Source organism: Pelophylax lessonae, assembly GCF_965119305.1.
Source record: "Pelophylax lessonae genome assembly, chromosome: 7".
Lineage (NCBI taxonomy): Eukaryota > Metazoa > Chordata > Amphibia > Anura > Ranidae > Pelophylax > Pelophylax lessonae.
This window is the reverse complement of record NC_138774.1, coordinates 67,108,304-67,124,814: the sequence shown is the minus strand read 5'-3', so window position 1 is coordinate 67,124,814 and position 16,511 is coordinate 67,108,304. Positions and strand designations below refer to the sequence as shown.

The following is a 16,511-nucleotide window of genomic DNA, read 5'->3' as shown; positions in this document are numbered from 1 at the left end:
CCACATTTAACACACCTGCTCTCCATTCACACCTGAGACCCCGTAACACTAATGAGTCACATGACACAGAGGAGGGAAAATGGCTAATTGGGCCCAATTTGGACATTTTCACTTAAGGGTGTACTCACTTTTGTTGTCAGCAGTTTAGACATTAATGGCTGTGTGTTGAGTTATTTTGAGGGGACAGCAAATGTACACTCTTATACAAGCTGTACACTCACTACTTTACATTGTAGCAAAGTGTCATTCCTTCAGTGTTGTCTCATGAAAAGATATAATAAAATATTTAGAAAAATGTGAGGGACAGACAGACAGACAGACAGACAGACAGACAGACAGACACTATATTTTCCAAATTATTGAGACACCTGCCTTTTCACTCACATGAACTTTAATGGCATCCTAGTCTTAGTCCGTAGGGTTCAATATTGAGTTGGCCCACCCTTTGCAGCTATAACAGCTTCAACTCTTCTGGGAAGGCTGTCCACAAGGTTTAGGAATGTGTCTATGGAAATGTTTGACCATTCTTCCAGAAGCACGTTATGAGGTCAGGCACTGATGTTGGACGAGAAGGTCTGGCTTGCATTCTCTGCTCTACTTCATCCCAAAGGTGTTCTATCAGGTTGAGGTCATGCCGTTGTGCAAGCCAGTCAAGTTCCTCCACCCTAACCTCGCTCATCCATGTCTTAATGGACCTGGCTTTGTGCGCTGGTGTGCAGTCATGTTGGAACAGAAAGGGGCCATCCCCAAACTGTTCCCACAAAGTTGGGAGCATGAAATTGTCCAAAATGTCTTGGTATGTTGATGCCTTAAGAGTTCCCTTCACTGGAACTAATGGGCCAATCACAACCCCTGAAAAACAACCCCATACCAAATGGTTTGGACCAGTGCACAAAGCAGGGTCCATAAAGACATGGATGAGAGAGGTTGGGGTGCAGCAACTTAACTGGCCTGCACAGGGTGCTGAGCTCAACCCGACAGAACACCTTTGGGATGAATTGGAGTGGAGACTGAGAGTAAGGGCCTTCACGTCCAACATCAGTGCCTTACCTCACAAATGTGCTTCTTGTAGACAGCCTTCCCAGAAGAGTTGAAGCCGTTAAAGCTGCAAAGGTTGGGATATAGAAACCTACGGACTAGGACTGGGATTCCATTCATGTGTGTGTAAATGCAGACGCCCCAATACATAATGATAATATTGTGTGTGTGTATATATATTACATTCACACAATTTTATAAATATATGTAAACAATCGTTTTTTTTTTTTTTGTGTAAAATTTTAAAATGTATATATAAAAAAATATTTAATAGACACTTAGCAAGGTAAACAAGCACTTTCATTTTTTTTTTAACTCTAAAATGTGGTGAGGGCAGCCAGTCAGTAAGCAGAGTGTAGTGAGTGGAGCCAGTCAGTGAGCAGTGTGCATGGAGGACAGCCAGTCAGTGAGTAGACTGCGGTGAGGGCAGCCAGTCAGTGAGCAGTGTGCGATGAAGGCAGCCAGTCAGTGAGCAGTATGTAGTGGGAGGGCTGGGAGCAGTGTAAAGTCCAGTACACACTATCAGTTTTTTTTTTGTTCAACCTGAAAAAACCTGAAAGCTCAGGTCGGAGCCGCTGTACTAACAATCCAATGTTAGTACAGCAGTCTCCCCTACTGAGCTATTGTGTTCTGACACGGAGTGACACTCTGGCCAGCGCTCTCAGTCATTGGCGCTGATCGGGAGCCGGTCGGCTGCTGCTTTTCCAGCATGCTCGTCCAACAGAAGCTGGCCAAATGGCTGGCTTCTGTTGCACTGACTAAAGTACACATGGGCTGAATGTCAGCTGTTTGTTATTAACCACTTTACCACCGGAGGATTTTGCTGTCTTACGTCCAGGCCACTTTTTGCGATTCGGCACTGTGCAAATTTAACTGACAGTTGCGTGGTCGTGCGACGCTGTACCCAAACAAAATGTACGTCCTTCTTTCCCCACAAACAGAGCTTTCTTTTGGAGGTATTTGATCACCTGTGCGATTTTTACTTTTTGCGCTATAAACAAAAAAAGAGCGTACATTTTGAAAAAATAACAATATTTTTCACTTTTTTTTATATGAAATTCCCCCCCCCCCAAAAAAATGTAAAAATCAAATTTTTTTTTAAATTTTTGGCCAGTTTGTTTTCTGCTACATATTTTTGGTAAAAAAATCACAATAAGTGTATTTTGATTGGTTTGCGCAAAAGTTATTGCGTTTACTAACTAAGGGAAAGATTTCTGTCATTTTTGGAGTTTTTTTTTTAACGAGTAATGGCGGCGATCTGCGATTTTTTTTGCGGGACTGCGACTGAGTGACACAGGGACAGATCGCATGTTCAGCTATGCTGAACCCTGCAATCTGACCCTGCCTGTCACTTAGGAGATCCGCCGGCTTTGTTTACACAAGCGGGCGGATCTCCACACTCGATTCCCCGACGATTGGGGAAGAGCAGCGGTGATCACCGCCTCTCCTCGCCTGGCCCGACTCCCGCTGTGACTGAAAACAGCGGGAGTGAGCCTCCGGCGGCGCGCGTGCGCCGCCCACAAGGGGAGGAGTCCAGCGACGCAGTACTACGTCGCTGGACGATAACGAGCCACATTGCTGCAGTAGCAGCAATGTGAGCGGACCTAAAGTGATTAAACTGGCCGAAGTCGTGTGGCATTGGGCCCATGTGTACTAGACTTAAGGGTTGAAGCAGCACAAATGGAGCATAGACAGAATTCCTGCAGGGAAAAGATAAACCTCTCCTGATCAGCCACTTAGCACATAGATGGAAGTAGAGGATTCCCAGGCTGCCATCACTGCTCCACCTCCTTCCCAGTTTCAGCTGCTCTATCAGCCAGAGAAGCCATTTGTGAGTGTGTATGAGGGACAGTTCAGTCACAGCCTTGTCCCACCCACAACCTCAGCTTGGGGAGATACTGTACAGCTCTCAGTCCCCTCTAGCTGCAAGCCTCAGCATGCTGTGTGCCGGGCATTAAAAGGACACTGCAGCTGTTGAAGAAAGTCAAAGGCAGACCTTGCCGACCCAGTGACAGAGATGGTAGCAGAGATGAGGGTGAACCCAAGCAGCCCCCTGGAGCTGCCTGTGAATTAGGGTGTGCCCAGGCACACCCAGCACACCGCTTGAACACGCCTATGGATATTAGTCAGAGACGCTTCTAATTTGATCACGTGCAAGGATCAACGAGTTTCTTTTAGCCTACCACCAATGTTTAGATGTTTTAAATGTCACACTGGGAGATTTTTAGGCCTGTTTTAGGACTTGGTTAGACAACATCCTCATGGATCTGGCTGCCGAAGGTGAATCATACTACAAGTGTCTGAAGAATTTAAAAAATGCCCATAATCTGTAGAAGGTTAGTTAGAAGGTTAACTCTCATAGCTGGTCAGTGGTCACCATTCACATTCCGTAATAAACATTGTAGGATTACAAGTCTAGCATTAACATACAGTAATCTCCCTCTCCAATTGCGGTTCAGTTTTTGCGGTCCCGGTAATTCGCATTTTTTTTTTTGTAATGTTATTTTACTATATAAATCATTAAAAATGAAATATTTTTGTGTTTTTCATAGCTCTTGCTCTGTCTCTTAGTATCTTTTATGTGTTTAAATGAGTTTCTATTGTTTTAAAAGTGTGTTTAAAGACCTTAAAATGCTTTTACACGTACAGTGACAGTAAAAAAATCATGCCTACAATGCATCTTAATAGAGTTTTTCTATTTCGCGGATTTTCACTTTTCGCGGCTGGGTCCGGAACGTAACCCCCGCAATGGAGGGGGGTTTACTGTAATCAGGTCTTGTCATGTAATGTAGCCTACACTGGGATGGAATATACACTATATGAACCCTAGAAACTGAAATTAAATATCTTTGTAGGTAAGAGGAGCTGCCCCGGAGAAGGAGTGGCCCGGATGGAACTATTTATCTTCCTCACCACCGTCTTGCAAAACTTCAAGTTGACCTCTCAGACAGAATTCTCTGAAGCTGATGTGGCTCCGAAATTGAAAGGGTTCTTAAATGTCCCCATGCAGTTTGAGCTGTCATTCATCCCTCGCTAGATCTAGTGGACTCCAGGATAAAGTAGCACAGTCCCTGACCTAAACATCTATATTAAATGATGATATAGTTTTTGTTTTTATTAGTTGACTAGTTATAATAATTATTTTTTGTTAAATCTTTTTAAATAAGTAACTCCAGACATTTCTTTCCCATAGAGTTGAAAAAGGTTAGAACCTCTGTAAAGAGTTTAATTGCTGTCTGTGCCCTTGATGGGGAGATTCCCTCCTTCTTTCCTGTCCTGGTGGCCACCAAAAAACTTTGCTGTGAGTTTAAAAAGGAACTATGGGCAAAACAAAAAAATACATACAGGTGCATTTCATAAAATTAGAATATCATCAAACACTTAATTCATTTCAGTAGTTCAATTCAAAAAGTGAAACTCCTATATTCTATATAAATGGATTACACACAGAGGGATACTGTATATTTCAAGCATTTTTTTATTTTTTATTTTGATGATTATGGCTTACAGCTAATGAAAACCCAAAATTACAGTATCTCAGAAAATGTAAATATTACATAAGACCAATTGAAAAAAGATTTTTAACCACTTAAGCCCCGGAAGATTTTACCCCCTTCCTGACCAGGGGGTTTTTCGCGATTTTTTACTGCGTGAATTTAACGGACAATTGCGCGGTCGTGCGACACTGTACCTAAACTAATTTGACGTCCTTTTTTTCCCACAAACAGAGCTTTCTTTTGGTGGTATTTGATCACCTGTGCGATTTTTTGATCACGCGCTATAAACAAAAAAAGAGCGTAAATTTTGCAAAAATAACAATATTTTTCACATTTTTTTATATGAATTTCCCCCCCAAAAAAAATGTAAAAATCAAAATTTTTTAAAATTTTCTGCCAATTTGTTTTATGCTACATATGTTTGGTAAAAAAATTTGCAAAAAGCGTATTTTGATTGGTTTGCGCAAAAGTTATCGCGTTTACTAACAAAGGGAAAGATTTTTGTCATTTTTGGTGTTTTTTTTTTTAACGAGTAATGGCGGCGACCTGCAATTTTTTTTGCGGGACTGCGACATTGCGGCGGACAGATCAGACCCTTGACTGACATTTTTTACACTTTTGGGGTTACCAGTGACATTACTGCAGTAATCAGTGCTATACATATGCACTGTTACTGTAAAAATGACACTGGCAGGGAAGGGGTTAACTGTATTGGAGAGGGAGGGGTTAAGTGTGTCCTAGGGGCATGCTTCTAACTGTGCTGGGACATGGCTACTACTGTAAACACAGAGATCAACGGTCCTACATAGTAGAACCGTCTGATCTCCATTTTTACACAGGGAAGAATGACAGGCGGATTGTTTACATTAGCCGCCTGCCTTTCTCCCTCAACCGACGATCGCAGTGTGACCGGCGGACATCGGGTCCGCCGGTCACACGCACGGACTCTTAAGTGAACGAGCCGGGGCGGGCGCGCCCCTCAGCGGGCGCGCGCTCGCCTGCTATTGGCTCACAAGCCGGTGACAGGCTAGTGATGTATGCGTCACTTTGCCTGGCCGGGGCTGACCGCCGCAGTATATGTACTTGCGGCGGTCGGCAATCGGTTAATACAGAAATGTTGGCCTACTGAAAAGTATGTCAATGTACAGTGTAGTATGCACTCAATACTTGGTCGGGGCTCCTTTTCCATGAATTACTGCATCAATGCGGTATGGCATGGAGGTGATCAGCCTGTGGCACTGTGGAGGTGTTATGGAAGCCCAGATTGCTTTGATAGTGGCCTTCAGCTCATCTGCATTGTTGGGTCTGGTGTCTCTCATCTTCCTCTTGACAATACCCCACAGATTCTCTATGGGGTTTAGGTCAGGCAAGTTTTCTGGCCAATTAAGCACAGTGATACCATGATCATTACACCAGGTATCGGTACTTTTGGAAGTGTGGTACAGGTGCCAAGTCCTAATGGAAAATGAAATCTGCATCTCCATAAAGCTGGTCAGTAGAGGGAAGCATGAAGTGTTCTAGAATTTCCTGGTAGAGGGCTGCACGGACTTTGGACTTGATAAAACACAGTGGAACAACACCAGCAGATGACATGGCTCCCCAAATCATCACGAACTGTGGAAAATGTTGCATTTCATTTAGAAATCAAGGTCCCAGAGTCTGGAGGAAGAGTGGAGAGGCACAGAATCCAAGTTGCGTGAGGTCCAGTGTGAAGTTTCCACAGTCAGTGATGATTTGGGGAGCCATGACATTTGCTGGTGTTGACCCAATGTGTTTTATCAAGTCCAAAGTCAGAAATACAAATAATTAAATAGTGTTTTTGGTTTGTGGTGCTCAGATGCAGTAAAGATCAACTTTAAGGTTGAATATACTTGATGGGGGGCAAGGTAAAGTTAGGGTAAGAAATATGTGCTTTTGACAGTGCCAACATGTATCGTACAAGGTAGATTTGAAGTACTGTAGGTCAACAAGTCACCCACATCAATGGAACAAGAATTTGAACATTTTCTTCTGCACCTTACAGCCACAAAGAGTTTATTTAGTATACATTTTTTTCCCACTCACTCATCTGTGGGAAGTGATATGACCAGGTCTTGCTCCTTCTCTCCTCCCAGACCTGATGCACCTCTCGCCCCCTGCCCTTCTGTGTAAGATAAGACTGGGTGCAGTTCAAAGAGGGACATATAGAGCTATACTCTATAGTTGGCTGCAATGTAAAGTTAGGGACTGTGATGTAAATTGAGTGGGTTGTAATGTAAAGATCTACTGAAATATAAAGGGGCTACTGTAATGCAAAGGGGTTGCTTGATTTGTAAAGGATGAGGGGGAGCTGCATTGTAAAGAGTGGCGCTGTGATGTAAAGGTGGGCTGTAATATATATGAAAGGACTGTGATGCAAAGCAGGGCTGTGATATAAAGGTGGGCACTGTAATGTAATAGGGTTGTAGGGTGGGGCTGAAAAATAAAGGGGTGACAGTAATGTAATGTAATGTAAAGGGAGCTGTAATTTAAAGGGGGGACTGCAATGTAAATGGCAGGCTGCAATATAAAGGAGGGGGGACTGCAATGAAAAGGAGGAGGGTTGTATTGTAAAAGGGGGACTGTAATGTATAAAGAAGCACTGTGATGTAAGGTAGACTGTGATATAAAGGGGAGCACCGTGATGTAAATTGGGGGGGCTGTGATGCAAAGGGGTGTATGATGTGAAGGGGCTCTGTGATGTAAAAGGGGACTGTGATGTAAAAGCAGGGACTAAAATATATAGATGGGGACTGCGATGTAAAGGGGGGCTGTATTGTAAAGGGGTGAATTTAATTTAAAGAGGAGCAATGTGATGTAAAGGGGGACTGTGATATAAAGAACCACCACTATGAAGTAAAGGGGGCTATGATGTTACATAGTTACATAGTTAAATAGTCACATAGTTAGGTTAAAAAAGACAGTCCATCTATCTCAACCAATAAAAAAAAAAACACAACCATACGATCCCATATACACCATATACACAATCCTATACCCACAGTTGATCCAGAGGAAGGTGAAAAACTCCAGCAAAGCATAATCCAATTTGCTACCGCAAGGGAAACAGTTCCATCCTCATCCCCAAGAGGCATTTGGATATTCCCTGGATCAACTTTACCTATAAATACTAGTACTCAACTATATTATGTACACAAAGGAAAGAATCCAGGCCTTTTTTAAAGCAATCTACTGAGCTGGCCAGAACCACCTCTGGAGGGAGTCTATTCCACATTTTCACAGCTCTTACTGTGAAGAAACCTTTCCGTATTTGGAGACTAAATATATTTTCCTCTAGACGTAAAGAGTGCCCCCTTGTCCTCTGTGATGACCTTAACCACTTGCCTACAGTGCACTTTCACCCCCTTCCTGCCCAGGCCAATTTTCAGCTTTCAGCGCTCTCACACTTTGAATGACAATTGCGTGGTCATGCTACACTGTACCCATTTGAAATTTTTATAATTTTTTTTCACACAAATAGAGCTTTCTTTTGGTGGTATTTAATCACCTCTGGGTTTTTTATTTCTTACAAAAAAAAAAAAGAAAAAAGACAGAAAATTTTGAAAAAAAAAAAGTTTCTTATTTTCTGTGAGTAAATTTTGAAAATAAATAAATTTTTCTCCTTCACTGATGTGCGCTGATGAGGCGGCACTGATGGGCACTGATAGGCTGCACTGATGAGGTGGCACTTATGGGCACTGATGAGGTGGCACTTATGGGCACTGATGAGGTGGCACTGATGAGGAGGTACTAATATGCCACACTGATGAGCACTGATAGGTGGCACTGATAGGCAGCACTGATGAGCACTGATAGGCAGCACAGATGAGCAATGACAGGTGGCACTGCTGGGCACTGAGAGGTGGCACTTCTGGGCACTGAGAGGTGGCACTGAGAGGTGAGAGGTGGCACTGAGAGGCGGCACTGATGGGCGGCACTGATGGGCACTGAGAGGCAACACTGATGGACACTGATGGGTGGCACTGATGGACACTGACGGGTGGCACTGATGAGTACTGATAGACCATCAGTGCCCACACTCAGTGCCCATAGTGCTGCCAGTCAGTGCCTATCAGTGCCTAGATGAGCAGGCGCTGATGGGCACTCACTGGCAGCACTATGAGCACTGGTTGTGGGCACTGATGGGGGGCACTGATGGCGGGCACTGTGGGCACTGATGGTGGGCAGTTATGGCATTTTATTTCCCACTTGTGTAATCAGGGCACTGGTGATCAGTGCCCTGATTACATTTTCCTGTGTCCCCTATGAGGAGGAGCTGCTGATCGGCTCTCCTCGGCTCACACACTGACAGTGTGAGCCGAGGAGAGCCGAATAACGGCACTTCCTCATTTACATGTGACCGGCTGTGATTGGACACAGCCAATCACATGGGTAAAGAGTCATGTCATTGACTCTTTACCGAGATCGGGATCGCGCCGTGTCCTAGCAACACGGCACGGTCACGATCGTCGCTCCGCTTGCCCCAGGGGGCACGTGGGAGAGGCTGTTCTGGTGCGCCGTCATATGACGGCGTCCCAGGATAATAGGTACACCGCTCCACCTTAATTTGACGGCGGGCAGGTAGTAACCGGTTAAACTGAATAACTCAACACCAAGTTCACTATATGGACCCTTATGTCATTGTACATGTTGATCATATCCCCCTTTAATCTCCTCTTCCTCTGTAAATGGAGAATGTTGATGTGAAGGGGAAGACTAATGACACTGATGTAAAGAGAGGACTGCAATGTGAAGGGGGAGCAAGGACACAGAGTTTGTGATGTGAAGGATCTGAGCCACAGAACAAATATGAGATTCGGACATCTGTCAGAAGAAAATGTTACCGATTGGCCTTTTTTATACTTTAACCGGTTGCCGACCGCCGCACGACTATATACTGCGGCGGTCAGCCCCGGCCAGGCAGAGTGACGTAGGGGTACGTCACTCGCCTGTCACTGACTTGTGAGCCAATTGCGGGCGGGCGCGCGTCGGCCGAGGTGCGCGCCCGCCCCGGCTCGTTCACTGACAAGTCAGTGTGTGTGACCAGCGGACCCGATCGTCCGCCGGTCACTCACGATCGCTCCGGTGAAGGGAGAAAGTCAGGCGGCTAATGTAAACAAGCCGCCTGTCATTCTCCCTGGTGTAAAAATGAAGATCAGACGGTTCTACTATGTAGGACCATTGATCTCTGTTTTTACACCAATAGCCATGTCCCTTTACAGTTAGAATCACGCCCCTAGAACACACTTAACCCCTCCCTCTCCAATACAGTTAACCCCTTCCCTGCCAGTGTCATTTTTGCAGTAAGAGTGCATATGTATAGCACTGATTACTGCAGTAATGTCACTGGTAACCCCAAAAGTGTCAAAAATGTCAGTCAAGGGTCCGATCTGTCCGCCGCAATGTCGCAGTCCCGCAAAAAAAAAAATCACAGATCGCCGCCATTACGTGTAAAAAAAAAAAAACACCAAAAATTACAAAAATCTTTCCCTTTGTTAGTAAACGCGATAACTTTTGCGCAAACCAATCAAAATACGCTTTTTGTGATTTTTCTTACCAAACATATGTAGCATAAAACAAATTGGCTGAAAATGTTAAAAAATTTTGATTTTTACATTTTTTTGGGGGGGAATTTCATGTAAAAAAATGTGAAAAATATTGTTATTTTTGCAAAATTGACGTTCTTTTTTTGTTTTTAGCGCAAAAAGTAAAAATCGCACAGGTGATCAAATACCACCAAAAGAAAGCTCTGTTTGTGGGAAAAAAAGGACGTCAAATTCATTTAGGTACAGCGTTGCACGACCGCGCAATTGTCCGTTAAAGTCACGCAGGAAAAAAAATCGCAAAATACCCCCTGGTCTTTAAGCAGCCAAATCCTCCGGGGCTTAAGTGGTTAATCCATTACCCCTGTTTATAGAGGATGGATATAATATTTGTTAGAGGTGTTTTCTGTAGTAGAAGTCCTTCTACAAGTGACAAATCATGGTGTATTGTCCAAAGGGTGGCGTTAGAGGATAAGAATAATTGGATTTATCTGTAAGAGAGGAGAGTATCAGTTGTTTTTGGTTAGAGGCGTGAAAAAAAATGGTAGGTGCATTTCGGTAAGTTTGGAAAAGCCTACAACAGCTTGGGTTCTTCCTAAAATGCCTAAAAATTGCCCCAAATTGTCCAAAATTTTTTGAAAAACAAGGACAAATTTAAAGAAACCATGAACCATGTTCTCCAGGAGACTCGTCACATTCCAGGGAAGGCAATGCCTATTCAGTGGTAACATGAATTTTTTGTGTTGCACTATGTCAGCCTTTTTCAACCAGGATGCCAAATTTTCCTGGGTGCCTTGGAAAAATGCCTAGAAAATTGCCCCCAAATGCCTAACAAATGTTAACAAGCCAGTGGGTGGATCAAGCCTACTTTTTGTTACACAAGACTACAGTATTTTATTGTGCAGCATTACAACCTTGAGCACCATGCAGGTCAGCTGCCAGTGTCTTAACAACCAATGATGTCATAGGTTGATAAGGTGGATGTCAGAGGACTTCCTTGTTTGCCCCTCTCCATCAGCATTGGGGTAATGTTAGCCAAGTGAAGAGAGGAAAAAAGAAACGCTGGAATGCTTGTCAGTACCAGTGTGCATTTTAAGAATAAATCACATCTAATGTTGAGTGTCCTATGTGTGTGGATGATGCCATGATACGTAAAACCATTTGTTTAGCTTTTTTACATTTTAGACTGGGGTACCTCAAGATTGTATACAATTTTACAGGGTGCCGCAACTAAAAAAACATTGAGAAACATTGGTCTACAATATGTTGGAATATTCCAGATTAGAAATAGGTGTTTTCCTACCTTTTACGTCTTATTGACCTGAGTTTAAAATAACTTTCTGCACTTTACTGGAAAGTCACAAGATTTCTGTGACACCTGACATTGCATTTAACATACTGTCAGAATTCTTCGGTGTGGATCGCCATACAAAAGGGTAGACATTCTCTGAACAGAAAGACAGAGCGCAGAAGAAGGTCAGCAACTTTACACTCTATTCATGCACAAAATATATCCACTTACATCTTAAAAATAGTAATCCTGCTTAATTAGTAAACTGGGATCCTCATCTCACAGAAAACTACTTAATGATAGGCAGTGCCGGAGCAACAAATAGGCGGAGTAGAAGAAGCAAATGAGCTTTTAAGAGACAAACTGTAGGCAGAGTAGGCACTGGCATATGGGTCCCAAAACGTTTCAGGACCCCGCAACAATGGATCAAAATAATATTGATTTGATCTTGATAGAAAATTATAATGAAGCTTTTATAAATTCTTTACAAAAGTTAGAAAAAATGAATCAACTCAAAGAAACAAAAACCTTACAGTAAAAAATATTGTAATAATGTAATGTATTCAATAAAAACTTAAAGCACATAAATCATAAACATCAGGTTCACATTAAAGTTTGTCTCCCAACCACTTTAAGACCGGAAGGATTTGCCCCCTTCCTGACCAGGCTCTATTTTAAGGATTCGGCACTGCGTTACTTTAATGGACAATTTCGCGGACGTGCACCCAAATAAAATCAATATCCTTTTCTTCCCCACAAACAGAGCTTTCTTTTGGTGGTATTTGATCACCTGTGCGATTTTTATTTTTTGCGCTATAAGCAAAAAAAAGAGCGACAATTTTGAAAAAAAAAAAAACAATATTTTTTCACATTCTGCTATATGACATTCTCAAAAAAAAAAAAAAATTAAAAATCTAAATGTTTTAACATTTTAGGCCAATTTGTTTTCTGCTACATATTTTTGGTAAAAAAAAAAAAAATCACAATAAGCGTATTTTGATTGGTTTGCGCAAAAGTTATCGCGTCTACTAACTACAGGAAAGATTTATGTCATTTTTATTGCTTTTTTTTTTTATTTACTAGTAATGGCGGCGATCTGCATTTTTTTGCGGGACTGCGACATTGCGGCGGACAGATCGGACCCCTGACTGACATTTTTGACACTTTTGGGGGTACCAGTGACATTACTAGAGTAATCAGTGCTAAAAATATGCACTGTTACTGTAATGATGCCATTGGCAAGGAAGGGGTTAACCCTGTGGGTGATCAAGGGGTTAAATGTGAGCCTAGGGGAGAGATTCTAACTGTGGGGGGCGTGGCTTCTAAAATGACCATAGAGACATGTGATCCTATTTAGAAGGACCACAGGCATTCTGTGATCATTTCAGGGAGAAGAACGGTCAGCTGTGTTTACAACAGCTGACCGTCCTTCTCTCTCAGTGGGGAATGAACGTGGGTGTCAGGCGGCAATTGGAGCTGCCTGCCCGCTGCATTGGCTTCACCACTGACGAGCGGGAGCGCGCCGCCAGTGGTGCGCACTCGCCCCCTAGCCTCCCAAGAGCGAGCACCATACATGTATGGAAATTTTAATAAACAAGCAAAAAATTGGGGGAGCAAGCCCTGAACATGTATATCTAAAGCCGGTGCAGCTATAGACCAAGCAACATGTATATTAAAAAAGAATAGCGCACACATGCAAAAGAAATGACTATCAAATATGGAGACAATCCATAAATAAAAATGGGGATTTAGTCCCACCATATGGCCATATCGTGCTCAAGCCCACCACTGCGTCAAAGTACCCCATTATCAGTGGGTCCTACGCTATCCATTAAAAAGGGGTGAATCCAGCCTCTCTAACCCTTGGAGATAATACTCCTTGCTGGGAAAGATGTGCCAATGCACTACATGGGACTCCTCCTATATCTACTTGATAGTGGACACTGATAGAGTACAGGTGTGTGTGGGTGATGGGGATGTATGGAAATTTGCCTGGGAGCAGCTGCCTGCTGCAGTACATCTGCAGCGGGCGGTCGTAAACTGGTTAAAAAGTCATCTTCTTTCAGGTGTTAGTATGGTAAAAAATTTTGGTGCAACCTATGTATGCATAATGTACAATAATGATGGTCATCGCCATCTAGCAGCCGATGTGCACACTATTTAGTTCAATATTATCCCACTAGAGCACACACGAGAAACCTCCAGAAACCTGCGAGGGGGGCTCCAAGGTTTTGACTGCCTAAGGGCCTCCATAAAATTTAATCCGGCACTGTTGACAGATGGGAAAAGAGAGCGAGATCCAGGACACACACAGCACTGCAGAGCAGGTTCATCCAGAAACTGGTAATTGAAAGCATCTGGCAATATAAATAACTCCAGGTTAGGAGCTGAGTGTCAGATGTATACAGCACACAGAATATGCTAGATGGCAGACAGCCTGGATTCCACAGGCAAGATGTTCCCTGGCTTTCTGCCCATTTTCTCAAGCCTCAAGGTGTGGGATATAGGAGGATTTTTTAAAACTACATGGCAGGAAAATACAGAACTGGGGGGAAATTTTTAAAAAGAAATTCGTAATAAAAATTAATGACAATATATTAGTATATATAAAAAAATGTTATGCTGAAAATATAAAAATAAAAAGTAGGGGTGCACTGGTATCGGTGCTGATACTAAGCTTTTCCACGAGTATCAGTACTCGTGCCAATGGTCTGATACCTGAAACCGATACTTTCAGTTTATGTTTTTTTAACTGTGAGCGGGATTCCCCCACTGACAGCTGAAATGTAAAAAATAAAAATAAAAACAGTGTTCTGTCAAAATAGCCAACTCGTCAAAATCTCCAACTACGTCACTTCCGGTGACTCTCCAGCATCACTATTAGGACATTTCGAAAAGTTGGCTGTTATGGCCGAACACCGGCAGTGTATAAACTACGGTACACAACAAGTTTGCTGTTTTGACAGAACACCGGTTAATGTTGCCACCTTAGAGGCAGCCATATTGTTGGTTACTAGCGGCAGACTAACAATCTCCACTAGTGTTGAGCGAACACGGACTGTATTGTTCGGGTCCGTACCGGATAATTGGATTTTTGCTACCCGGACACGGACCCGAAAACTTTACTGTATGTTCGGGTTTAAAATCCGTGTTCGGTAATTTTATTTCCTGTTTTGTATGTAATGGCGCGCTTTTAATGGCGGGCTTTCAACAGCCAATCAACAAGCGTTTAACTGGTGTGCCTTAAGCCATCCCAGCCATGCCTACTAATGTATTAGTTGCTGTGATTGGCCATCTGAAGCATGTGACCCATGTCTTTATAAGCTCGAGAGACACAGCGCGGTGCATCATTCTGCTGTAGTGTAGGGAGAGAGCACACATCATACGTGCTGGCTGCTGCTGATTAGGGACAGACAGGGAAACATTGTGCCCGAAAAGAATGCAGAGACAGGTCGGAGTGTTGGCAGGGAAAGATATTTGAGCATTTTAGGGACAGGCTGGAGAGATTAGGCAGGGACACATAGGAGACACAGGACAGAACAATTGTCCGTTAGCGATCTACATCGATTTTGCTGTGTGGGGGGTGGTGCAGTGAACGATCTTTATGCCCTCACTTGAGCCCACTGAGGAGGAGGAGGAGGGAGAAAAAAAGATATTTTTATCAGTCTGTTGTGTGCAGCGTTCAGCTATATTTTACTACAGATTGCTGTTCTAATCTGCTATTTAAAAATTACAAAGTTAAAGGGGAATTTTTTTTTTTTTTTTCCCTTCATAGCCTGCTGCTGAGCTGACCGTGACATAAAACATAAGACACTCCTGTGTTCACATGTGCTATTGAAAAATCACCAATTTTATATACTTCTTTCTATTCCACTATTCAATATACACCCTTTTGGGTTAAAACTAGGGTTGAGCGGACACCTAGATGTCCGTGTTCGACGGGTTCGGCCGAACTTTAAAAAAAAGTCCGGGTCCGTGTCCCGGACTTTTACCGAACTTTTCCCGGACACCGAACCCCATTGAAGTCAATGGGGACCCGAACTTTAAGGCACTAAAATGGCTCTAAAACACCAAAGGAAAGGGCTAGAGTGCTGCAAATGGCAGCAAAACGTAATTAAGAGCATGGCAAGTGCTCTGCAAACAAATGTGGATAGGGAAATAACTTAAAACAACAAAAAAAAACAGAAAAATAAAACAATGTTCTTCTTCATCTCTGAAGGACGAGGCCCATATGGAGTAGGAGGGAGGTTGAGGTGGTGGTGGATGTGGCGGTGACATAGGCGTGCGCACAGGGTGTGCTGGGTGTGCCTGGGCACACCCTAATCACCTAGGGCACATAGCATTGCCAGTGAGGAGATGGGAAAGATCTCCCTGGGACCTGCTCTGCTCTATTTCTCCTTGCCTACAGGTACATGGCCCCGATACATTACTCTCCCTGCTGGCAAACACATGCATGTGTATTTCAACTTTGGGGTGCACACCTTAATGCAATAGGCTGCGCACACCTATGGGCGGTGTAGGTGGAAGCGGCGGTGGAGGAGGACCAGGGCCGGATTAACAGTATCATGGGCTTGGTGCTGAGGATTTTGAAGGGCCTTAAGGGCCGTGCCTTGCCATGCACCCAGAGGAGGAAGGGTGCAGCCATGCATGCCTAATTCAACATGGGATGCTGTCTCTGAAGCCCATAAACACATCCATGCATCGCCAACTGTCCCTCCTTGTCCGGCCTTCACGCTGTGTGGGGAGGTTCTGAGGGTGCTGCCTGGGGAAGCGAGCATAGAAGCCAGACTTCTGTGTTTACAAGTGACAGAAGAGCGGTAACAGTGAATATGGCCAACCCGGGGCCTATATAAAAGGTAGGGGCCTGGAGCTGCAGCTCCAATAGCCCCTACATTAATCTGGCCCTGAGGAGGAGGACGAGGTAGCCAACACTGCTTCTTTTCAAAAATTTTAAATGAGGGTACACCCCAAAAGAGTGAGAAAGAGCAAAAATGGAACAATGGGTGGGTAAGGTCGGTATCCATTGCTATTCTGCATAAGGTACGGAAAAGTCCCGTGGGATCCATGCCTGGTTCATTTTAATGAACGTGAGCTTGTCCACATTGTCTCTGGACAGGCGGCTGC

The 16,511-nt window shown here is 43.6% G+C and overlaps 1 protein-coding gene across 1 annotated transcript in view; it reads left to right on the top strand.

Moving 5' to 3' along the window:
• Positions 1–4,195, top strand: part of LOC309559473 (cytochrome P450 2C16-like) — a 112,240-nt gene extending 108,045 nt beyond the window's left edge. The window contains exon 9 of the mRNA XM_082262745.1: positions 3,894–4,195. Within this exon, the coding sequence (XP_082118871.1) occupies positions 3,894–4,075 (182 nt within the window). The 3' untranslated portion in view covers positions 4,076–4,195. The remainder of the gene's footprint in view (positions 1–3,893) is intronic.
• Positions 4,196–16,511: the final 12,316 nt, after the last annotated feature.